This window comes from Plectropomus leopardus, chromosome 6, assembly GCF_026936395.1.
Source record: "Plectropomus leopardus strain MGB_pleo_1.0 chromosome 6, ASM2693639v1, whole genome shotgun sequence".
Taxonomy (NCBI): Eukaryota; Metazoa; Chordata; class Actinopteri; order Perciformes; family Serranidae; genus Plectropomus; species Plectropomus leopardus.
This window is the reverse complement of record NC_142181.1, coordinates 14,757,693-14,778,159: the sequence shown is the minus strand read 5'-3', so window position 1 is coordinate 14,778,159 and position 20,467 is coordinate 14,757,693. Positions and strand designations below refer to the sequence as shown.

The 20,467-nt window shown below is 39.1% G+C and overlaps 1 protein-coding gene across 2 annotated transcripts in view; it reads left to right on the top strand.

Moving 5' to 3' along the window:
• The first annotated feature begins 499 nt into the window (after nucleotides 1–499).
• The window catches only part of arap1 (ArfGAP with RhoGAP domain, ankyrin repeat and PH domain 1), a 64,217-nt gene continuing 44,249 nt past the window's right edge, over nucleotides 500–20,467 (top strand). The window contains exons 1-2 of one of the 2 annotated variants that reach the window (XM_042487130.2): nucleotides 500–665; nucleotides 15,479–16,636. In XM_042487130.2, the coding sequence (XP_042343064.2) occupies nucleotides 15,549–16,636 (1,088 nt within the window). In that variant the 5' untranslated portion in view covers nucleotides 500–665; nucleotides 15,479–15,548. The remainder of the gene's footprint in view (nucleotides 666–15,478; nucleotides 16,637–20,467) is intronic. The other variant, XM_042487128.2, reaches the window with a different exon arrangement.

Sequence of the window (20,467 nt, the reverse complement as noted above, 5' to 3'; positions counted from 1 at the left end):
TAATATATTACTCCTAATAGAAGTTATCTTATTATTATTCATCATTATTATTATTTTATTTTATAGTGTACCTTGTGCTGCCTTTTGTCATGTAGGCCTAGTGCGTGTCTCATAGTCAATAAGTTAATAATATTCTGTACGTCCATTGTTTCACAGTCGTTTTATATTTTGTTATTCAGGGATTTATAACTTGCAATTGTTATATATTTTCTGCAAATATAGCCTTGTGGCAGCTGTAATTCTTGTTGGTAAGAAGCGAGTGGGATAATTTGTAGTTTAAATGGCATTTGCATGAAAACACACTGGGCTGACCAGTCTTTTTCAGTGGTCACATGACGGCCGTGCGGAAGTTTTCGCAATTTTGCTGCATCAAGTTAGCAACAATTACCCAGCGAAACACCGGAAATGTTTAATTCGTAGCCCTCAAATAGAACGCTACGTCATTGAACGTCACTGCGTGTACTTATTTTGAAATGTAAAGCCGGAAATAGTTTACTTCCGTTATTGAGTTTAACACAGGCTATCCGTGAGTTGCTGCTGCTTTTCGTCCGTGTGAAAAATGTTAACCGCTATTTTGCGTCGCAGTTGTGTACGCTAATTTCTCCTAAAAAAACAAAACGCCAGCGTATTTTAGTGGAGTTGAAACCTTGTTAAGACTTGGAAAGGTAAGTAAATGACGAGAATTTAATACTTTTACTCTCCTGTCTTAAAATGCAAACTTGTCAAAACAGCTGATATGAATAGACGCTAACTTAACATAAAACCACACAACACTTGAGTGGTTCAAACACACACACACACACACACACACACACACACACAGTTTTGTTTGTGTTACACTGCGGCGAAAATAACGTTAACGAGCTAAACTAAATAAATTCAACATTTTTTTGTGAACAGACCGTCAACTGCAGAGTCCAGCTCTGCTTCAGCAGTTTACAAATTAATAAATAATCCACGACCTTTAACTGGTTAATGTGGACTTGTTTGATGTTGGGTTGTTTTTCCTCAGCTGCCAAAGGCTCCTCTTTTCTTTCTGTGGTAAAAGCGGAGGAAATGGGACTGCCTGTGACGGGGCTGTTTATCCCCAGAGGAATTCATTATTTTTAAGCTGGGTGCACGGATGAACTGACTAACATTACACTTTTTTTAAACTGAACCTAGAGATGGGATAATTTGGTCACAGCCTGTGGGAATAAAACTTGTTATTTGGCAGTTTTCTCCACATCATGTTTGTGAAAATTTCAGCAGGTGAACTTGTGACAGGTTGTCATCCAGGCCTGGCATTTCTTAAACCTAGAGTAGGGATTTGTAAGGTTGCACCACAGCCTACAGTTGCAATTAATTACACAAACCCACTTTACATGATTGCTTTGGGGATGGCTATTTCTGCTTTTTTGCACTTAGAAATTAGCCATCACCCAAATGCTGGTTGAGTTGATAAGCAAGTGGCTGCTAGATTTGCTTCCCTCACCAGCCAAACCCCTCCATAATTATGGTAATTTTTTGACTGACTGGTAGATTTTGAAATCCATCAGCTGCTGTGGCATGTAGACAAAAAAGGGTAAATTTTCAACTCTTATTTCCAGGAGGGGCTCCTATGTGTGGATTTTTTTTTAGAGGTGATAAGATCAGATCAACAGTGAAACTGTTTTACTATGCTACCAGATAAGTTATTAAGTTGAAACTGTGATAGTTTTTTTTTTTCTCAGTGCTAATGTGCTCTGTGATAAGTAAACTCTTAGGGGAATACTTTTGCATTTGAGCTATAGATCTAAGAATAGAATTCATTTTGCATGACTGGCTTGCTTAGTAAACCCTAAAAATGGGTGAATACAGTGATTTGTGCCCAGTTCAGTTTCCTCACTGTATCCCCTGAACCATGAAGATAAAGTCTGCTATGGTTAAACAGATGTCATTCTACTGTCTCACGATAACAAAACTGTGCAGTAGGCTATGAAACTGAATTTGAGAAGTGGCAGGCCATAGGACTTGTCAGGACAATATAATGCATTTACAGCAAGGATTTTCATTAACCACTGTATCTTCCAACAGCATATGAGTTTCACACTACAATAACTGTTTCTGAAACTATCAAGGTTTCATGGCATCACAGTATGGCAGAAGTTTTATTATCAGTTGCAGTCACCCTTAAATGAACGAAAACAGTTTATAACTCTTATTAAAACTTGAAAACCCTTTTTTCTCAAAAGGAAGCATGTGTAAAAAGCCCCCCTTGAAAATAGCTAAAATAAAGATGAGATTTCTCATACAGTTGCATTTTTTTGCAGATGAATACATGTACACCATACGCTAATCGTCATTTTTTCAGACTATGGTATACCTTGAAACTGGTATATGACTACATCCCTAGTTTCTTTAAAAACAACAGCTACCAAATCATTATTCTAACAGACAACACAAAGAATGATCCACATACTGTTATTTTGGGAGAATGGCAAAAAATAGCGATCATACAGCATAGCCCTACTGACCCTTTTTTGTGCTGTAGTGGAAACTGGTAATAATGAGTCTGTGACTGTCTGATTTGGCTTCAAATGCACACTGAGAGCCTCATATCTTAGTGTTACAGGATGTTTATGAAGGCGCAGATAAGTATCTCACTACCCCTCAAAGTGAGATGTTTGTGTCTACAGAGTCACACTATGCCAAGTGGAACTAATTTGAATTCACAGTCTTGAAGTAAGCCGCGAGTTATTTATCAATCATTGAGATCAAGTCGCAGCTGAAAGCTTTGTCTCTCCTTGTCTGTCTTTCCACATCACTCTTGTGTCTAAAACTTTTCTCTTTCCCTCTTGATTCCCTCTCCGCCTGTCTCATGCGCTCACATGAGATTACTCGCCACTGAATCACTCCATAATGAGGTGAGAGGAGAAGTTCCCCACTGGTTCAGAGGATGTGTTGAGCAGTCTGACCGTTAAGTTGCACATGCTAAATGAGGAGCCCAGTTGTGCAAGAAATGATAACTGGAGGTGGTGACTAAAATGATACTAAATTCAGCATCAAGACTGTACATTTTCATAAGGGCGGAGAACACGTCATTTCGTGACGATTGTCTTGTGAAATGACATTAGCTTAACATGGAGAAACTCGTCTTATTTCTTGTCTTGAGCAAATGTTTTTTCTGAAAGTGGTACATTTCAAGAGTTTGATTTCTTCAACCTTATCCAACTGATTGCAAATGCGTATACTTGACTGTTTAGAGACATACACTCACTTTGGTACACTTAGCTAAAACTAATGCACTGAAACGCTTCTACAGTACGCTCTATGTCATGAAGGACATTATTTCCAGTTTTTGTTGAAGTTTGTAGTGCCGCTGAATAGAGAGACAAAGTATTTCAAGCACCTCTTAGTGCAACATTTTGTAGGACGTAATGGTACGTTTTTTTTCGTCAGAGTCATTTTATGATGAGTTGCTGTTTGTAAAGCTGTCATCAAAGAAGTATTTTACTGCTGGATAGATGCAGGAAACAAAATGGTGTCCGCCTGGTACCAAAAAATCTTGAATTACAGTTTAAGAGCAAGAAAAATATGTTTCTGAAGTCATTTTAAGTGAGAAATAAGAAATACAATTTTGGTTCTTATTTTATCACTGCTTTGTTTTACCATTTTATCTTAGTTTTTTTCAGCCTATGTGTTTTATTTTAAATTATTTTTGTCTTTATTTGACAGGATAGCTTAAGCATGAAAGGGAGAGAGAGAGGGGATGACATGCAGCAAAGGGCCGAGGCCAGAACTGAATCCACAGCCGCTGTGGCAAAGATGTAGCCTGGGGCGCCCAGGGCGTCCCTTTCTGTCTTCTGTTACAGCCAAACAGTGCACTAAAATATGTTTCTGAAGATATTTTTGTCAGGAAATAGGCAATACAGAAACAGAAACTTGGTTCATGTTTGATCAGTACTGTTTAGTTTTAGAGTTTGGTCTGAGTTAGACTTTTTGTGTCCATGGTGGCGGGCATACGAAAATGTGAAAGTGCAATTTGTAGTTTGAGCAACAGCCCTAAAGCCCTTATTTGACAGATGAGCAGGGAGATGCACTGGTAACATGGGTTGATGTTTACAACAGTTCATTCACTAGTTTACTGCAGTTTAATGACACATACTAGCCACATTATTATGAAACAAAGGTGGTTGAAAATAGGCAAGGTATCCCTTTATTGATATATATGAGTAGTTTCCTGTATCCGGAATTTGAGAGTTGGCTCAAATTGGTGCTGGTTTGCTTTCAGTGGGTCAAAATTTTGCATCAAGTTAGAGGAAAAATTGACTTAATGAAAAGGATTCTCTGCATTTTAAGCTATGGAGCTAAAACATGCAAAGAAATGCGGAGAAAACACAAATAGTCCAGTTCTGTTTGTAAGTCTGCGGTATGCGCAGCTTGTACAACATCAGCTGACGCCCATCATGGGAGGACCATGGTAGAAAAACATCATGACCCTTAGTCATAAATTCAAAACATTGCTTTTCATCACAACCTGATGACTTTGGTCCCATTAAGAGACTCGCAGGTTCAGTGTGGTTGGTAGTTTGAGGTGGGTTACCATGGGAAACCTCCTGAGAAATGTTATACCCCGAAGAGTTAGAAGCAAGTGTGTACGCACACTCACTGGCTTGTTCACTCGAGGACATTGTTCAGATGCATTTCTTTACTGGCAGGACTGAGTCACTATTCAGTTCTAATTGAAAGTGGGCTGAAAGCAGCAGTGTGTCTGGTGGTGGGTTTATGAGTCATGTCCCCTGTGTGTGTGGGTGTGTGTGTGTGTGTGTGCGCGTGTTTTTTTTTTCTCAGTAATCTATCTAAGATCAACACCTTGATAAAAATCTTGATAAAAATCTGAGGAAAATCCCTCCATAGTGGCTACCCAACTACTGCTGCTAAACATACTATGAAGTAAATGAAATATTCAGGGAATGCTGATTTCAGAAATCTGTCATCTGTATCAGCAACGGAATAAGCAGTTTTTTCAGCTGTGAAAGCCCTTTTTACACAGAGATTACGCTAAAGGTTCACTTCAAAGTCCCTTCTTTATGCCTTCTTTGCATTTTAACGCAAACAATGGTGGCATCGTTCTGCCACAGTGTGATTTCGCTTTGCAGATCCAAAAGAGGCGTGACGTATAACACAACAGCGTCTGCCTCCCGTATAATGTATCACATATGCATCAGCAGCACTCAGTAACGATGGCATTGACATGTCAGTAACAATCTTTGACCATCGCTGTTATACAGCGGCTGATTTCGTCCTCTGCTTGGAGGTTAATTAGCTCCCGAATCTCACTGTTATCCACAATTTGCGGACATTTATGGCCATTGTTCATCTTTGAGTCAGCCGCTAATTGTTAGTAGGTGTTTTTAAATCTCCCAAACACATAACATCACACACATAACATGTTGTCAAAATGTCACACTTGTGCCGCCCCCAAGCTTTATGTTTTACACAGATGCCTTTTCGACACTGTTAGTACCTCCATTCCTGACTCGGAGGGGAGACCACTCGGCCCCTTCTCTCCACGATTGGACGTTATAGACAGAACGGCGAGGCGGCATACCAACGAACAGGCAATGTAAAAGCAGCTGTAAACTCATTGACCTGCCCAGTGAAGTTAGCATTTGACTGTTGAACTTTGATGACTGAATTTTGGACTTAATTACTACATGTGGCAGCAGTCTTGCCAGTGGCACCCTAATGCTCTCTGTATTTGCTGGATGTGTAACTAGTAGAGCCCAATAAACATTGGCAAATTATGAGACAATGGGCGCTTAAGCATGGAGGATTTCCTTTTTGGATTTGCCCCTGCAGAGTTGAAGGGCCCTTTTATATGGAGCCCCTTTAAAGTCCTAGAGATAACCTCAGGGGATAAACACTCACTTTAAATGTATTATTATGGTTTCTTTCTTGTGACATCTTCAAAGTAAATGCTCCTATTTCCTCAGTTTTTCTGTTGGACTTTTGGGCTCTTTTATTGACATAAATGACTAAGCCCTCTGACTATGCAACAAGAAATGCAGAGTTAATAACACGGACTTCACGGAAATGCTCTTGCTTAGGGGTATTCTGAGCCCTTTGGCCCCTGGGCCTGGACCCATTAGGTCCTTTCAGTAATCTACCATATAAACTGATACTGAGACAGATATCATAGTCAAATTTCCATGTGCCAGCCCAGCCCAGTCACCAGAAGAAAATGTTGGCATTGTACATTTCGGTAAACCACGGATATGTTACATGTGTATGTTTTATGTGTATCTCATTGTTTTTAAAGTGACATAGTTCTGATTACATTTATAAGCTGACTTTTTTTGTTGGCAGTCGGAGGGAATGGTTGATGGCGTTGCACCAAAGCGTATCAGCTGCCATGTTGGGGTAATAGTATATGTTATATGTCTTTACTACCTCTCCACCAAGATTCCCTAAATCTAATTTTTAAAATGTTGTGACCAAGATATGTACTGTTGTGTACATGTGTACATGTGTCTGATATGTACATGTTGGATATCTTAGTACTGACATTTTTGCCATGCATTGGCTAAAATAAAGGCAGGTACAGACATTAGTGAATATTGAACAGTTTAGCAGCTTGACTAATTTATACTTATAGCTAATAAACAGGCAAGTAGTTGCTAACATGATAGCCAAAAGTTATGATAATTTTTTTTACCTGCTTTGATTTTTGGATAGTACTAAGAAACTTAAATGTATTTTATTCCATACATTTTCAGCACATTGTTATAAAAATTCAGTTCAGGGCTCTAAATAGTATTGCCTGTACTGCCTTAATGTTGTTATTAATTCGGCCAAGTATAAATAGACACAGGTCAATGTGGCAGTTGAAGCAGTTTTGAACCACAGTGAGAGTTTCATACATTGTGAAAGTCAAAAGCTTTTCTCACCACAGAATTGACATTGTGTTGTTGTGTATCCGTTGTGTTATCGAAATGATGCTGTTCCCCCTCCTTTTCAACAGTGCATGTCTACATGTGCACTCAAAAAAAGGATACTCCTGTGCCTTATGATATTTGTGCCAGTGTGTTTATCGCAAAATATTGCTATATTTACTGTTTGAATCCCTGCTTGTAGTTTTACCACAAGCCTTAAATTTACTGTCACAAAATAACCTTATTACCCAAGAGGAATTAATTTTTTTTTTGTTGTTGTTGGAATGAATAAGTCAGTGATGTTACACTCGTGTGTAAGAACATGACAAAGAAGCAGGGCTTACTCCTTTTTACAATACTATTTTTGTTGAAGTTACTCAGAATGGAGGTTTTGAATTTTCCACACTTCCCGTCTGTTTCATCATGACTGCAGATAAACAGAACACATTTTAATTCACTCGACCTTTGTGAGAGATAGTTTAAAGGTTATTTTAACTCGTTTTGGATAATTTCCAAAAACTACACAGAGGAGGGGTCGTAGCTGAATATCATCATAATTCATCGAGCTTTACAAGTTAAAACGGTTCAGTGTTAATTAGTTTCAGTAATCTAGAATATTAGCATAAAGTATTTGGCTGTATAATTGACATGTATAAATTTCAGTCCTAATCACAGGTTTATGTTTAATTTGACACAGAATTTACAACACGACACTATCACAGTGTATATAATGTGTTCATGTGTTGAGATCTCGTATTGTGTTAATAGGAGAAAAAGTTTGTTCAGGATCCTTTTTTGGTGAATTGTTGTAGAAATCATTAGGGGTTTGTATTTGCAAGAATCTGGCAAGACAATATGTATCACAATACAGGGGTTACAGTGGAATATATTGTGGTGTATTGCAGTACTGTAAGCAAGATGAGAAGTTGCATGTTTTAAAACTCTAATTTTAGAAAATCTGTAATAGTAAAAGAAAACACACCACCATATTCATTAGAAGAGTATATGTTTTCATGCAATCAGAAAGTGTGACCTTTATTTTCTTCTTAGTCCCTTCAACATCCAACATCATGGCACATCTTTTTGTGCCATCTGAGCAAAGGAATCAACATTTGCACATATCACAAAAAAGTAAAAAAAAAAAAAACCAAAAACAAAAAACTCAAAAGAACATAAAGTGCTTGCATGATTCCTTAGGGAAACAAATGAAGAAATAAATCTAAAATGTAACAAATGAATAAAAATAGAAGAAATGTAAAAAGAAATGTAAATAATTCAGCGTTTTTCATAGAATTGATACAATATCACAAAACATTTAATATTATAATACTCAAGAACACTGATATTTCCTTACACGGTGAGAATCACTTGACTAAAACTCAGTCCAAAAGGGACATTTCGAACTTCAAAACTGAGGTTACTGATAATAAGCTGAGTTGAACCTGACATCAGCCAGCGCTGATTTGCGTGAACAGAGAAAATGGAACATCCTAGCATCTCTGTTTGTGTGTCAAATTGAAAGGGAATATGAGGCCTGAAACACAATTTCTGGGGCCCCTTGCCCCTACCAGCGTTACACACACAATGTTATTAGGTGAGCACTTGTTTTAGAGAGTGTGACTAGACTCGACCAGGGGGCCCCCACCATGCATTTCCCTCCTCCTTGTGTGTGTGTGTGTGTGTGTGTGTGTGTGTGTGTACTTGCCCAGGCAACAGAATGCCCCATTGTGAAGGCAGCACAGAGACCCTGTTATTGGCAGCTTTCTGAGTGGGAGGGAGAGAGCGCAGAGAAGGATGCAGAGATGAACAGAGAGGGAGAGTTTCGAGAGAAGTAATGAATTGAAATGTGCAGAGAGCAAATTGCTGGTTAGAAACTGCAGAAAATAAAATAAAAGCCAAGAAAAAAGGAAGTCAGCAGTTGATGAACTGACAAACTGACTGTGCAAAATTTGTGAAGCACCTACAGTTTTCTCTAATTTTAATGGCAGTTCAGGTGAGAACTGAACTCTTTGTCGATATCAGCAGTTAAAGGAGCACGTTGACATTTTTGAAAATATGCTATTTTGCCGTCTTACCAACAGATGAAAAGATCTATCAACTTTTTCTCTTTGCATAAAGTACAGTGAAAGGTCCAGATTATGTTAAGCTTAGCAAAGCACAAATATAGGGAGCAGGTCTATCAAGAATGCACAAATGGTCCTTGCAGCATCTCCAAAAATGTATCCATGTAATCTTAGTTAGCAAACTAATTATTAATACATTAAAGAGACAGCTGGATTTTGTTCAGGTTTAGCCTAGTTTGGCAATGCAGAGCTGGTTTTCTGAGATGCAGAATTCATAATTTATGTGCTGGATCAATCAGAGGATGAGGAACAAACCTGCATTTTGTTTCAGAGTCAGATGGTCTGGCCTCACAGAGACCAAAAAGAAGGCACGTTTCTTGGCTTTTTGGCCATAAACTTTGAACAGTTTGGGGAACTGGGGTGTTCTAGTGTTTCATCATGGGCGAGTGTAAAGTACAAGTGACGATGCCACATTTATATATATAATAGATTACTGGCAAACAGTTCATGGAGATAACAGTGTAACATGCTTTATGAAGCATCCCATCCAGTCTTCACTTAAGTGTATTTACCAAAAATGTACCTCCAGAATAACTTTAAAGGCATTATAATGAAAATTATAAAGCAAAATCTTGTTTTAAATGCACAAGCAGCAATGTGTACAGCCAGGTTTTTCTTGGATGGTGTTTTGATTTAATTTTGATGATCGGTAGTGGTTCATTGTGTACTGTGCTGCTGCAAAAAAAGTTCAATGAGGGTCAATAAACTCTCTAAGGTTCTTCCTGCTTCCTGTTTTTCAAGCTAATCTAGCTGAAATGTGCTCTGGATATGTCGTAGTCATTCATGCCTCTGTGCTGGATGCTGACAAACAAAATGAGCATTTCTTTTAATTTATCCAAAACTTTAACCTAAACTCTGAAGAAAGAAAAGAAAAATATTTAAACTCCACCACTAAAGATTGTATTTCTGCCCACCAGTATAACCCTGGATTTTAGGCTGTTAAGTTGTAACTCCAGCCTCTCCTTGTGCCTCTGTGAAAAGTGATGCTGACTATGAAACCCAGAGGTGGAGTCAATAAGACTTACAACTACCCACAATACATTCTGTGGTGTTCAGCACCCACACATAAGGCCGTGTATGGGTAAACCCAGCACCAAGTACTCTCAAAATGTCTCCAGGCAAAGTCTGTTGTTGCTTTTGCATAGATTATAAGCAGCACTGGGAGCCCTATCCTCCAGGTGAATGGTCAGTTCAGTAGTTGCCAGGTTAGCACATGCTAACACAAATAACACGCTGACATCCAGAACTGACCTCTTAAATAGCCCCAGCAAACTCACACCAGCAAACAGCTCAATTTTATAAATGCTGGGTAAGGTTAGCCATGTGATGCCAACAGTTAGCCCTGTCACTGTGTACGTGCATACCCTGGGATTCACATTTGTCAGTGGCAGAGAGCTCACACTCCCGCAGCAGCAACTACTATCCATGCAGTTTTTGGTGTGTTGACGTCGGGGCGCAGTGTATTGATAGAGTTGGCAGTTCGGCGTGCTAAGATGCAACCAGAATGTATTACATGGCACTCCTTTCACATTATGTGTGTCATAATTCCTTAATATTCATCTGTACAGACAGAGGGCTTCTTTGGGTGAAATATGTGCCTTTAACCTGCTTGAACTCATGTCTTAAATTGTTTTTTATGCCCTCCAGTTAAACCAAATTGATTTAGTTTGCTTGGTTCTCGATGGGAGTTTTTGTTTGATTAAAAAAGTAAAACTTAACGTGGATGACCAAATCAAGCCTGTTGCAACAAAAACTCAATGTCGTCAATGTTTTGAGAGATATTCTATAAGTAAGATCTGCGTCAAATTTTAGAGACTCAGAGGTGATCTGGCATGCTTGCCTTCGTTATTGTGGCAGCCTCTTGACTTAATCTCTCTTAATCAACAGACTATTAAGAGGCCACAGACTGTGCAGAACTCAGCTGCCCGGCTTTGAAGAAGAGCCAAGATGTGGAACTGTGTGTTATTCAGACAGGGCTGTTTTCATGAGTTTTTCTCACTCTCTGTATCAGCATTTAACACTTGTGCCTCTCGATGTCCTTCCTCAAAGACACCCACCCACACACCCATACACCACACAAGACTGATAAAGGGCTTTTCTGGACCAAAGTGTTGAGATGAAAAATTGTGTCTGGTCGGAGATTGGAGATTGTGTGTGTGTGTGTGTGTGTGTGTGTGTGTGTGTGTTCAAGTGTAATTTTTGTTCTCTGTGTGTGTCTACCTTATATGTAACTCTCCGATGACAGCTGGAGACCATTGAGTCTGTAATTTGGCGTGTTTTGAAGAGTTCCTCTTTTCAAAAACAGGAACTGCGTAATATCAGAGAGTAACATTCACCCTGTCCCTATGCTCTGTGGTCCCTGCCCTGTTAGAGGAAACATTTCACAGGAAATGAAATACGCTCATGTCATCATACTCACACACTGTCCAATAGCATGTCTTGGACTGGATAGTGTGGATTACTCGGTCCTTGCTCAGCCTCCTTTGTCATGACTTCTATTTATGTAGGACTAATATTTTTTCCATTTACTATTTTGCAGAATCTGTTTCTAGTTAGGCAGATAATGCATCTGCATACTGATGAAATTCACAGATTATTAATGTAAAGTAAAACAATATACTGTTAGCTTTTAAAAAAAATAGATTTACATTTAATCTTTTGGATTTAAAGTTTAACTGCAAAAGTCTTAAAGATATATTATCTAATGAAAAGCTGCAATTTTTTGTAGCGTTGATTGTTTTACATGACATCATACATACATATTCATCAGCTTGTTTAGTTCAGACCAGAACCTTTACCTTTAATGCAATACTAATATAACAAAATGCTGTAGGAAATGCCATATCAGCCACAGGTTAAGGACCAGCTGATTTTCTTCCCTGTTGTTTTATCTGTGCAGCCTTGGGTTAAAAATCTGATTGTCGATCATTTCTTTGTTTGTTTTTTTTATAGCTTTGCTACTTTGGGAATTATTAAATGTAAGTAATGGAGATGGTATCAAACAGGATCAAACAAGCAATCATCCAGTTGTTAGATGACGTGCTCTACCTCCTGCACACACACAGTGACAGGGACAACTGCCAGCATCACACGGTTTATGTTACCTAATTGTTATTAGTGGGTTAAATGACATTAAGGAGTCATTTTGGAGTCGGTGTAATTTTGTTGGGGCTGTTTTACAGCTCTGTATTTAATGTTAGCTGCTGCTGCTGCAGACGTAGAACTGACTGCTCGCCAGGAGGTAAACTGCTCAGGAGAGGGTCCTTCGGTGAACGAAAGCAACAGGAAGTTTGCTTATCCAGTGGGAAATCAGGGCGGTCTTGGTCAGGTCTTGGGCACTAGAATCTAATTCTGTTGTTAACACTGTATGCTCAAAATAATAGGCTTTGAATCCAAGTTGATGCCTGTGAAAAAGACATGCAGAAACAGGTTATTTACTCCAATAAATTTAAGATAAAAAAAAGAAAAAAAAGATTGTCCAAATCCCAAAATTGGAAATTGAATACCTACTGCTCAAATGAATATCTGATTGGGATAATATTTAGGTCCAGCCTACATAACCTATGCAGGTCATGTATGTAATTCTTTAGTAAGTTGATTAGGTATATCAGTGGAACTTGTAGAAAAATGCAGTCAAATGTACATATCTTATAATCATTCACTTAGGTTCGCATCAGGTGCCTCAGTACAAGTGATATTCAGTGTAAAGGTATCCACATTAGGCTGTGTGTTTGTGTTGAGAAAAGACTGCTTGTGGCTCTGTCTGGGAAACCAGCAGCTTCCCCTGTGGTCAAAAGTACGAGGTAGACAGATAAAACGTTGCGAGTGCAGTATTATTTGATTAATGACTTTGACAGCAACAAAGAAGCTTTTGGAGTTTTGATCCAAAGCTACTGCACTTTCAGAATTCACTTTTTTCCTGATGTTTTTGTTGTAGCACTGGTGTCAGCATCAGAAAAGTCCTTACAGAGATATTTCTTACTGTCAGGCAGGTTTGCATCATATGAATGCAGGGAGCTGACTCTGCCTGCTGTTTGCTAATCAAGGCCTGGCATTGTGAGTCATCTGCATGAGAAAACTTCAAAAAGAAATCCTCATACTTGGACTGTTTGAACACTGTCATGATATACATTATTCATATCCTAAAATGTGAAGCATTAAAAAGGCTAGGGTGGATGGTATGTTCAGAGATTGCAGATGGAAAGGCATGGAGATGCCTTGTGGGAAGTTGATCTTAAATCCACTTATGCTGCATTCAAGTGTGTGTTTGAGAGATGTAGAGAAAATTGAGTGAGTCTGTGTGAACATGCTGTGTGTGCCAATACTTGTTGTGTCAATTACACTTCCTCCCATAGTGGTCTGTTGTATGGTAGTGCTACAGTACTGACTGTATGTTGGCTGTCCCAAATAAATAGTCTTAACTTTTAAAGATTTTTGTTTCTATGCGCATACAGCATTGAGATCTGTTTGCCGTGTACGTGTAACACGTTAGATAGGGAATACTGATCAAACAGCCATAACAGCCAGTCATATTATATACAAAAAGACTCATCTGACCTGAGCAGTTTCTGAACACACAATCCACTGTTTGTTTTTATCTCTTTAAACTGTTTATCGACACTAAAGTTAGCAGAAGTGCTGTTGAAAATGACAGTGCTTATCAAAATGATTAAACTGCTTGGGGATCTTACGTCAAGGTATTAACTCAACTTCCTCTTTTACAGAGGTGATTGTCACCTCACACTGCTGTTTACAGTCTGTAGATATGGCCAGCTCTTGAATGTATACTCAGGGTTCCCAAGGATCCTTTAAAAAATCTTAAAGGCATTAAATTCATGTATCTGAGATTAAGGCCTTAATTGGTATTAAAATGTCCTAAATCAGTCTTTCAGAAGTCTTAAAAATGCTTAGACATTAGGAGAAGGATTTTTTTTCTCTGACAAAGCATTATGAAATATCACAATAATTGGTAATATCTTCTTTTTTTAGGGCAGGCAGAACAGGATAGAGGAACCAACAACACTCATATACATTTACAACATCCAATTAAATGAAAAATGACCTAACTTTTTTCAAGGCAAACCAAACAGATCCCTTATTAACATAATATGTTCATTGTTTTCCACGTGTTACAGAAAGTTTTTAAGTTTTTCAGCATTTGAAGTGGATCATCTAAGTTTTTAATTGACCAAAAAAATGATGTTTTATGTTGAAGTCAACATTTGGGCAAAATTGAAAAAAAAAACTGAACGGGAAAAAATGTTTTTTTTTCCCATTTTGTTTTTTTTTAAATTGTAAATTATGTTTTGATTGGCTTTAAATACTCTTAAATCCAACTCACCTTAACCTGTAAGGACCCTGGTACAATTGTCATCGTGATTATTAATAAGAAATATTTGTCTTTATGCAAAATAGGTTACCACATTACCACATCAAATTTCCCAAAGCAGGATTTCTCAAAATAGTGTAGTCTGTAGGAAGTAGACTATTTTCCATCAACTCATCTATAAACAGACTAATGTGACGCACTATGATAACATAATTTCAGGAACCAAAACTAAGTCTTCAGTGTAAATCAGGGAAAAAAACTTTGTTTAGAGCTGATGCATGCTTTTCATTAATAACTGTTCCTTTTGAAAACTCCTTATCATACCAGCTTTGTCCAACTGCCAATCGGGCCTTGCCTATCCAAATATGTGCTGAACTCACAATATAAAGGAGCGTCCTTTTTCTCTTCAGCGATTGGCGATTTGCTTGTCTTTCGCCCCCTGCTAGTTTAAGCCAAGGCTCCACCCAGTTAGGTTTTCATACCACCTGGGTTTGCCAGAGCCCCCCTGCTTTTCACTGCAGCAGGCAAGGTTATAAAGAAGGAGGCGGGCTATATGATGAAGAAGTGCTTTCATACATTGTTCTTCACCCACTGTACCCATTGAGTCCAACAAAGGTTACGGTATTGTATCCCTATTTGCACAGGCGGAGCCCTCTACTTAGTGGCACTGTCACTCCTGTGCTGCTTGCTGAGGGGGGCTCTGCACAAATTTGGGCAGGCATGTTCTGATTAGCGGGCTACATTTATGCAAACATGCATGCTTGTGATTGGAGGAGAGTTTTTCCTAAAGAGTCCAGTAGACGGTAAAGCCTTTGTAAGATGGAATTGGTATAACGATTTGACAAGAGGCACATTTAGAGAAAAGCGTGCGTCAGCACTAAACAAAGAATTTTTCTTGATACAAACCAAGCCCTTAGTTTTGGTTCCTAAAAATGGATCATTGCGTCATATTAGTCTGATAATAGACAAGGTGATGAAAAATAGCCTAAATACCACACTATTTTGAGAAATCCTGCATTGGGAAATATGTTGTGCTAAAAGAACAAGAGTTACAATATTGTGATTTTTTTTATTTCCTTGAATGGATGTTGTGCTTTCTGTTATGCTCATCGTGTTTTTTCTTTCCACAGGTTTTGTAAGCCATGAACTGAGGTGTCTGCAGTCTGCATATTCTCTGTGGACATAGACTTGCCCTCCCACATGCCACACTCACACACATCAATCATGTCTCAGTCTGAATCCCGTTTGACCGTGTGGGACTGGTTATGTGTGCTTCATCTGGAGCAGTATTCTGAGGCATTTCAAAGCGCTGGGCTGGCAACATTGCGACAGTGTCGAAACCTCACACCAGATCAGCTTGACCGGATGGGTATCATTCGTCCGGGTCACCAGAGACGCATCCTGGCTAGTCTGAACAAAACACACGGTAACAGTGATACACAATCTGACACACACTCTCAGCTTGCACAGTCTGAGAGAGACCAGAGATCGGAGGAGACAGGACATGCCAAAGTGTTTCAGAGAGAGAGACCAGTGCCTATCCCAGTGGAAGAAAAACCTGCGCTTAAGGAAAGAGAGAAAAGAGATGGAGAGACATCAAGACCCACACCCAGGGAAAGAGAGAAACCAGTCCCAAGGGAGAGACAAGTGTCCAAGATTAAAGAAGAAAGTGGAGAGGGAGGAGAGAAGAAGCCAGTTCCTGGACAAAGACAAACAGCACCTCGAGGAGGAAAAGATGAAGGGAGGGATGGAGGAACAGATGGAGAGAGGGAGAGGCCAGTGCCTAAAGAGAGGACTAAGTTTCGCTCCAGTGTGCCAGTGGAGTGCGACTCAAGCCCCCTTGTTGCTTCAACTTCTGAAACCTCTTTACCCCCTGTGCCTCCACGAAGCACCCCCAACTGCCCTCCACAGCCGTTCACCTCTCCCCTGAGCCCCTCACCTCCTGCCAGAACCCCTGTCTCCCCCAAACTGGAAAGACATGTGGTTAAAGCTGTGTCTGTGTCCCAGAGTACCATCCCCACCAGTACCACAACCCATACCCCCACACATGCTCCCGACCACCCTTCCAAATTCCCCTCTGCTCAAACTCGGCCTCAGACATTAGCCATTCAGCCCCCTACCCAAGTTTTGGGTGGTGATGGAGGGAGAAAAACTTCACCTGTTTCCCCCACTGCGCTCCAAAATGATGACATAAATGCTCCACCTCTCCCTCCAAAAGTAGGGGCGGTACCTAAAGGCCTTCCACCAATCCCACACAGGTTTCCTGCACAATCTCCCAGAGCTCACAGGTAAGAATTATCATTAATGGATAATTATGCAGCGTTTGATACATTTTTGAAGTTTGCTATATGGCTGTCTTTAAGAGCAGCTGTGTCCAAAAATGAGGTACATTTTTAAGAGTTAATCACTGATTCAACATTTAGACCTTACAGACCCAACGTATAGGTGCATAAGATTTGAGTATAGGTGTGTGACTACCTCTGTCCCTTTTTTTGGATCTAAAATCACTCCCTTTTTTCTGCTGACACTGCCTGTATCTGTCTGTTGTTGTTGTTGTTGTTGTTGTTGTTGTTGTTGTTGTTGTTGTTGTTGTTGTTGTTTTCAACTTTTGCATTTCAGAGAAAAAAATTTAACAGAACAACCTGAGATAGTTGCACCTACAGATGAGGATTAGGGTTTTTGTTTTCCACCCCTCTAAAAGTACTTGTATTTCTCACTGTGTATTTTATGTGTGTTAAAGGGTGATGGTATTTTTCATTCTGGACTCTATTTTTCCATGTTTTTGTGTCTAAGTGACTTAAGAGAACAACATTTTTTTAAATTGCAAAACAGGCTGCAATGTAACTTATTTTTGACATGTGTGCACCATCAATGTTTGTCCAACAAAAGTGCTTGTTTATTGCCGTTTACATGTTTAGATTATAATTAAAAGTGTCTGACAATATTATGGAAAGGTTCCCTACAGTGATACTTTCTTGTTAAAGAACATGATCTTTCTATATAACTAGAACCAGCCCCAAAATGGCTATTTCTATACCCACCAGACTCAATTTAAATTAATAACCATTTTAGCATGTGCAGAGCCAACATATTTCCACCTCTAAGTTGGTGAATTAAGAGTTTATTTCAATCAAACCAGAGTTTATGATTGTTGGAACAGTGAAAAAGGACCAAGACAGTTTCTGTGACTCTGATTTTATTTCTGTTGATGTTAAAGGAAGTGTGTTTTGTGATGATGAAATTACTGTAAATTTAAGTGAAATCTGTAGTCAATAGTGATTTTGGGGCTGTTTCTTTTTAATCAAAAGAGTTTTTCTCTTTGACCAAGAAACCACTGTAGCATCCTTTCCATATTGTTGTCAGATACCTATAAGAAAAAATCTGAGCTTGTCAGTGGCAAAATAAGTATGTTTATTCAATGTTATTTACAGTGCTGAATTGCTTATTAATGTTTCTTTGCTGCCAGTTTCTCAGTGCCTGTCTGGACTGATTTTAAAAACATGGGAAAATACAGCCCGGGTTCAGAAATACAGAAGAAAACCTTGGACTTTTAAGTGGATGACTATTTTAAGTTAGTTTTAGTAACACATAGTTGCTCTGAATGCCTTAGGGTGCTATATTGATGGCAAAATGACAAAGAATAATGCAAAGACTTGTCAGCGGTGTGAGGTTGTGTGCTAAGAGATGAAGAATGGTCAGAAATCTTAACTGCAAACATTCATGAGTTCATACAGTTTTGTGCTGCCACCTTTTGGACAAGAGGGAAAAATACAACTCCTCTCAACATCAGTAGCAGTTTAGAGACCACAAAATGTTATTGGTGACTTTTAAACACTTCCTGAAATTAAAATTAGTCACTTCCTGAAACTGTGAGGCCGAAGCACATTTACTGATGGAGTGGACCTAATGCTCATTGGCCTCTTGTATACAGAAATATAGGAAGAAACCTGTGGAGTGCACTTGCATGAGTGAATTGATCCTTCCTGTGAGGCTATAGTCTGTTTTGTGGTTGTTTTATGCCACATAGTATGTGTTTTTAAAATGCTATGTGGTTATTTTCTCTTTCTTATTGTATTCACATATTGTATAAAGTATTCTGCTTGGCATATTGACATGTCTGCAAAACTGTGGTGCCTCAAAAAGCACTTTGTGCTATTAAGAGGCTGCACATTTTTCTCTCTAACAGCAGAATATCCTATAACTAGGTTCACACTGTAGCAGTCCTTTATCAAGTGTCTGTGAAGTCTCTGGTGATGGTATGCAAGATGAGGAACTCTTTCATTTTTCTGTGTGTCTCTTCACCTGTAAGGGAAAAGAAACTTTAGCCTTGCTTCAGGCTTTGGAGCACTTCTATTATGAGTAACATATGCATGTTCTCTGTCTGTGTTTTAAAGGGAAACCGGCAGTAGAGAGGGGGGAGGAAGTTTCAAAAGAGAACAACACAGAGTTGTTAAAAACTCCTCATTAGCTTCTGTGAGTGACACAAGGAGAAAGAGACAGTGAGGATTAGGACAGAAAAAACAAAAAGCGATTTGTTACTTCAGAAGGAACTACTTCAGACTTTATGTAGCCTCTTCCAGCTCACATTCACACGCTCTCTTGTTGCTCTCTTGTCACTCTTTTGTTTCCTTGTCAGTGTGCTTGGTTGCCTCCTCCCATCTTCTTTTTAACTGGTCATTTCCTCCTCCTTTTTTTCCTCCCCTGTCCTTCGATGTGTGTGTTTAAGATTGTTGTATCGTCATGGAAGAGGACTTCATTTGAACATGTCTAAACAGGTAACATTGATACTAATCATATCTCCGTGGGTCGCTTCTCAGTCGGTGCTTGTTATTAGCATGCTCTCTCACACTCTAATCCCCCTCCTCACTCCGCTCTGCTTCAAACAAGGAAGCCTTTCTTTAATGCTGTGTGCATGCTTTCTGCTGTGTGTTTTCAGTGAAAGCAAAACAAAGTGCTGTTAGCGGTGCCTTTTGTTTTGGTTTGTTTTACCCTGATCGGAGGAAGGTATGATGTTTTAAGGATTTAGTGTGAGACCAGATATCCTGCCTTTTCCTGGGGCTCTTCAAATGTAGGGAACTGATACTTGTATTGCTGAATCACCTGTTTGTCTGTGAAGAATGCAAAACCTGTAAAATGGGATTTTGCAGAGGCATCCCTGGTGTGTTTTGCCGTCATGGAAATCAGGTATTTTCTAAGAGAGAAACTTTGCTGTTAGCTTTAATGTTAGCACTCTTAATTAGCAATGATAAGCAGACTGATTTTAAGACAGAGGTTACGAAGAGTGTACGTTTGGCTCTGTGTCACAGTTCAGAAGTGCTCAATGCAGGTGCTGAATGCCAAACTGCTACATTATTTTTTAAATAATTAAGTTTATAGAAAAAGGGGAGGCTGTGCAATGAACACACATGCTAGCTTAAAATGCCTCTCATCTGTTGATCATTGTAAATATTTTCCATTAGTTTTCAGCTGATCTAGAGATTAAGTGTATAAATTCATTCACATGCACGCAGCATGGGAGGTCATTGTTTCTTCAGCATACTTTCATCAGTTGGCCATAGCAGAGGGCAGGTTAAATATAGCATGTGGCTAGCAGCCCCTCTCTCATTACTCTTCCTCTGAGAAAAAGGAGGAACTGTGTCAACAGGTCAGTTTCCCGTCATTGTGTATCATTTTTGGGGTTATTATTAAACAGAGCTAATGGATGGGAAATACATTTAGCATATTGAGTTTAATTTAAAGTAGTTTGCTTTTTCTTAAATCACTTGCTGCAATTGAAGTCCATGAGAAAGTGTTGTAATATGTCCACAGGGGTCGTAGGACTGCCTCCTAATTATTAAGACTTTGTATATTGTTTTGATTTTGGTATTTTGATAGCAAATGCAGACTTAGTATTACCACCTTAAAGAGGCACTTAGATAAAACACACCAGAGCAGTTTATTTCTGCGTTAGACGCTTTGACTGAACTGTTTTTGAATATTTCACTTGAGGCTATGCTTGAACAGCCAACACAGCTCACTGTAACAGCTAGAACAGTTAGTCTCTAAAGTGAATCAAACTGTCCCATTTGGAAGACCTTTCCTGTTTTGACCTAAAAAAAACAGCAGCTGTCTTTCGCTAG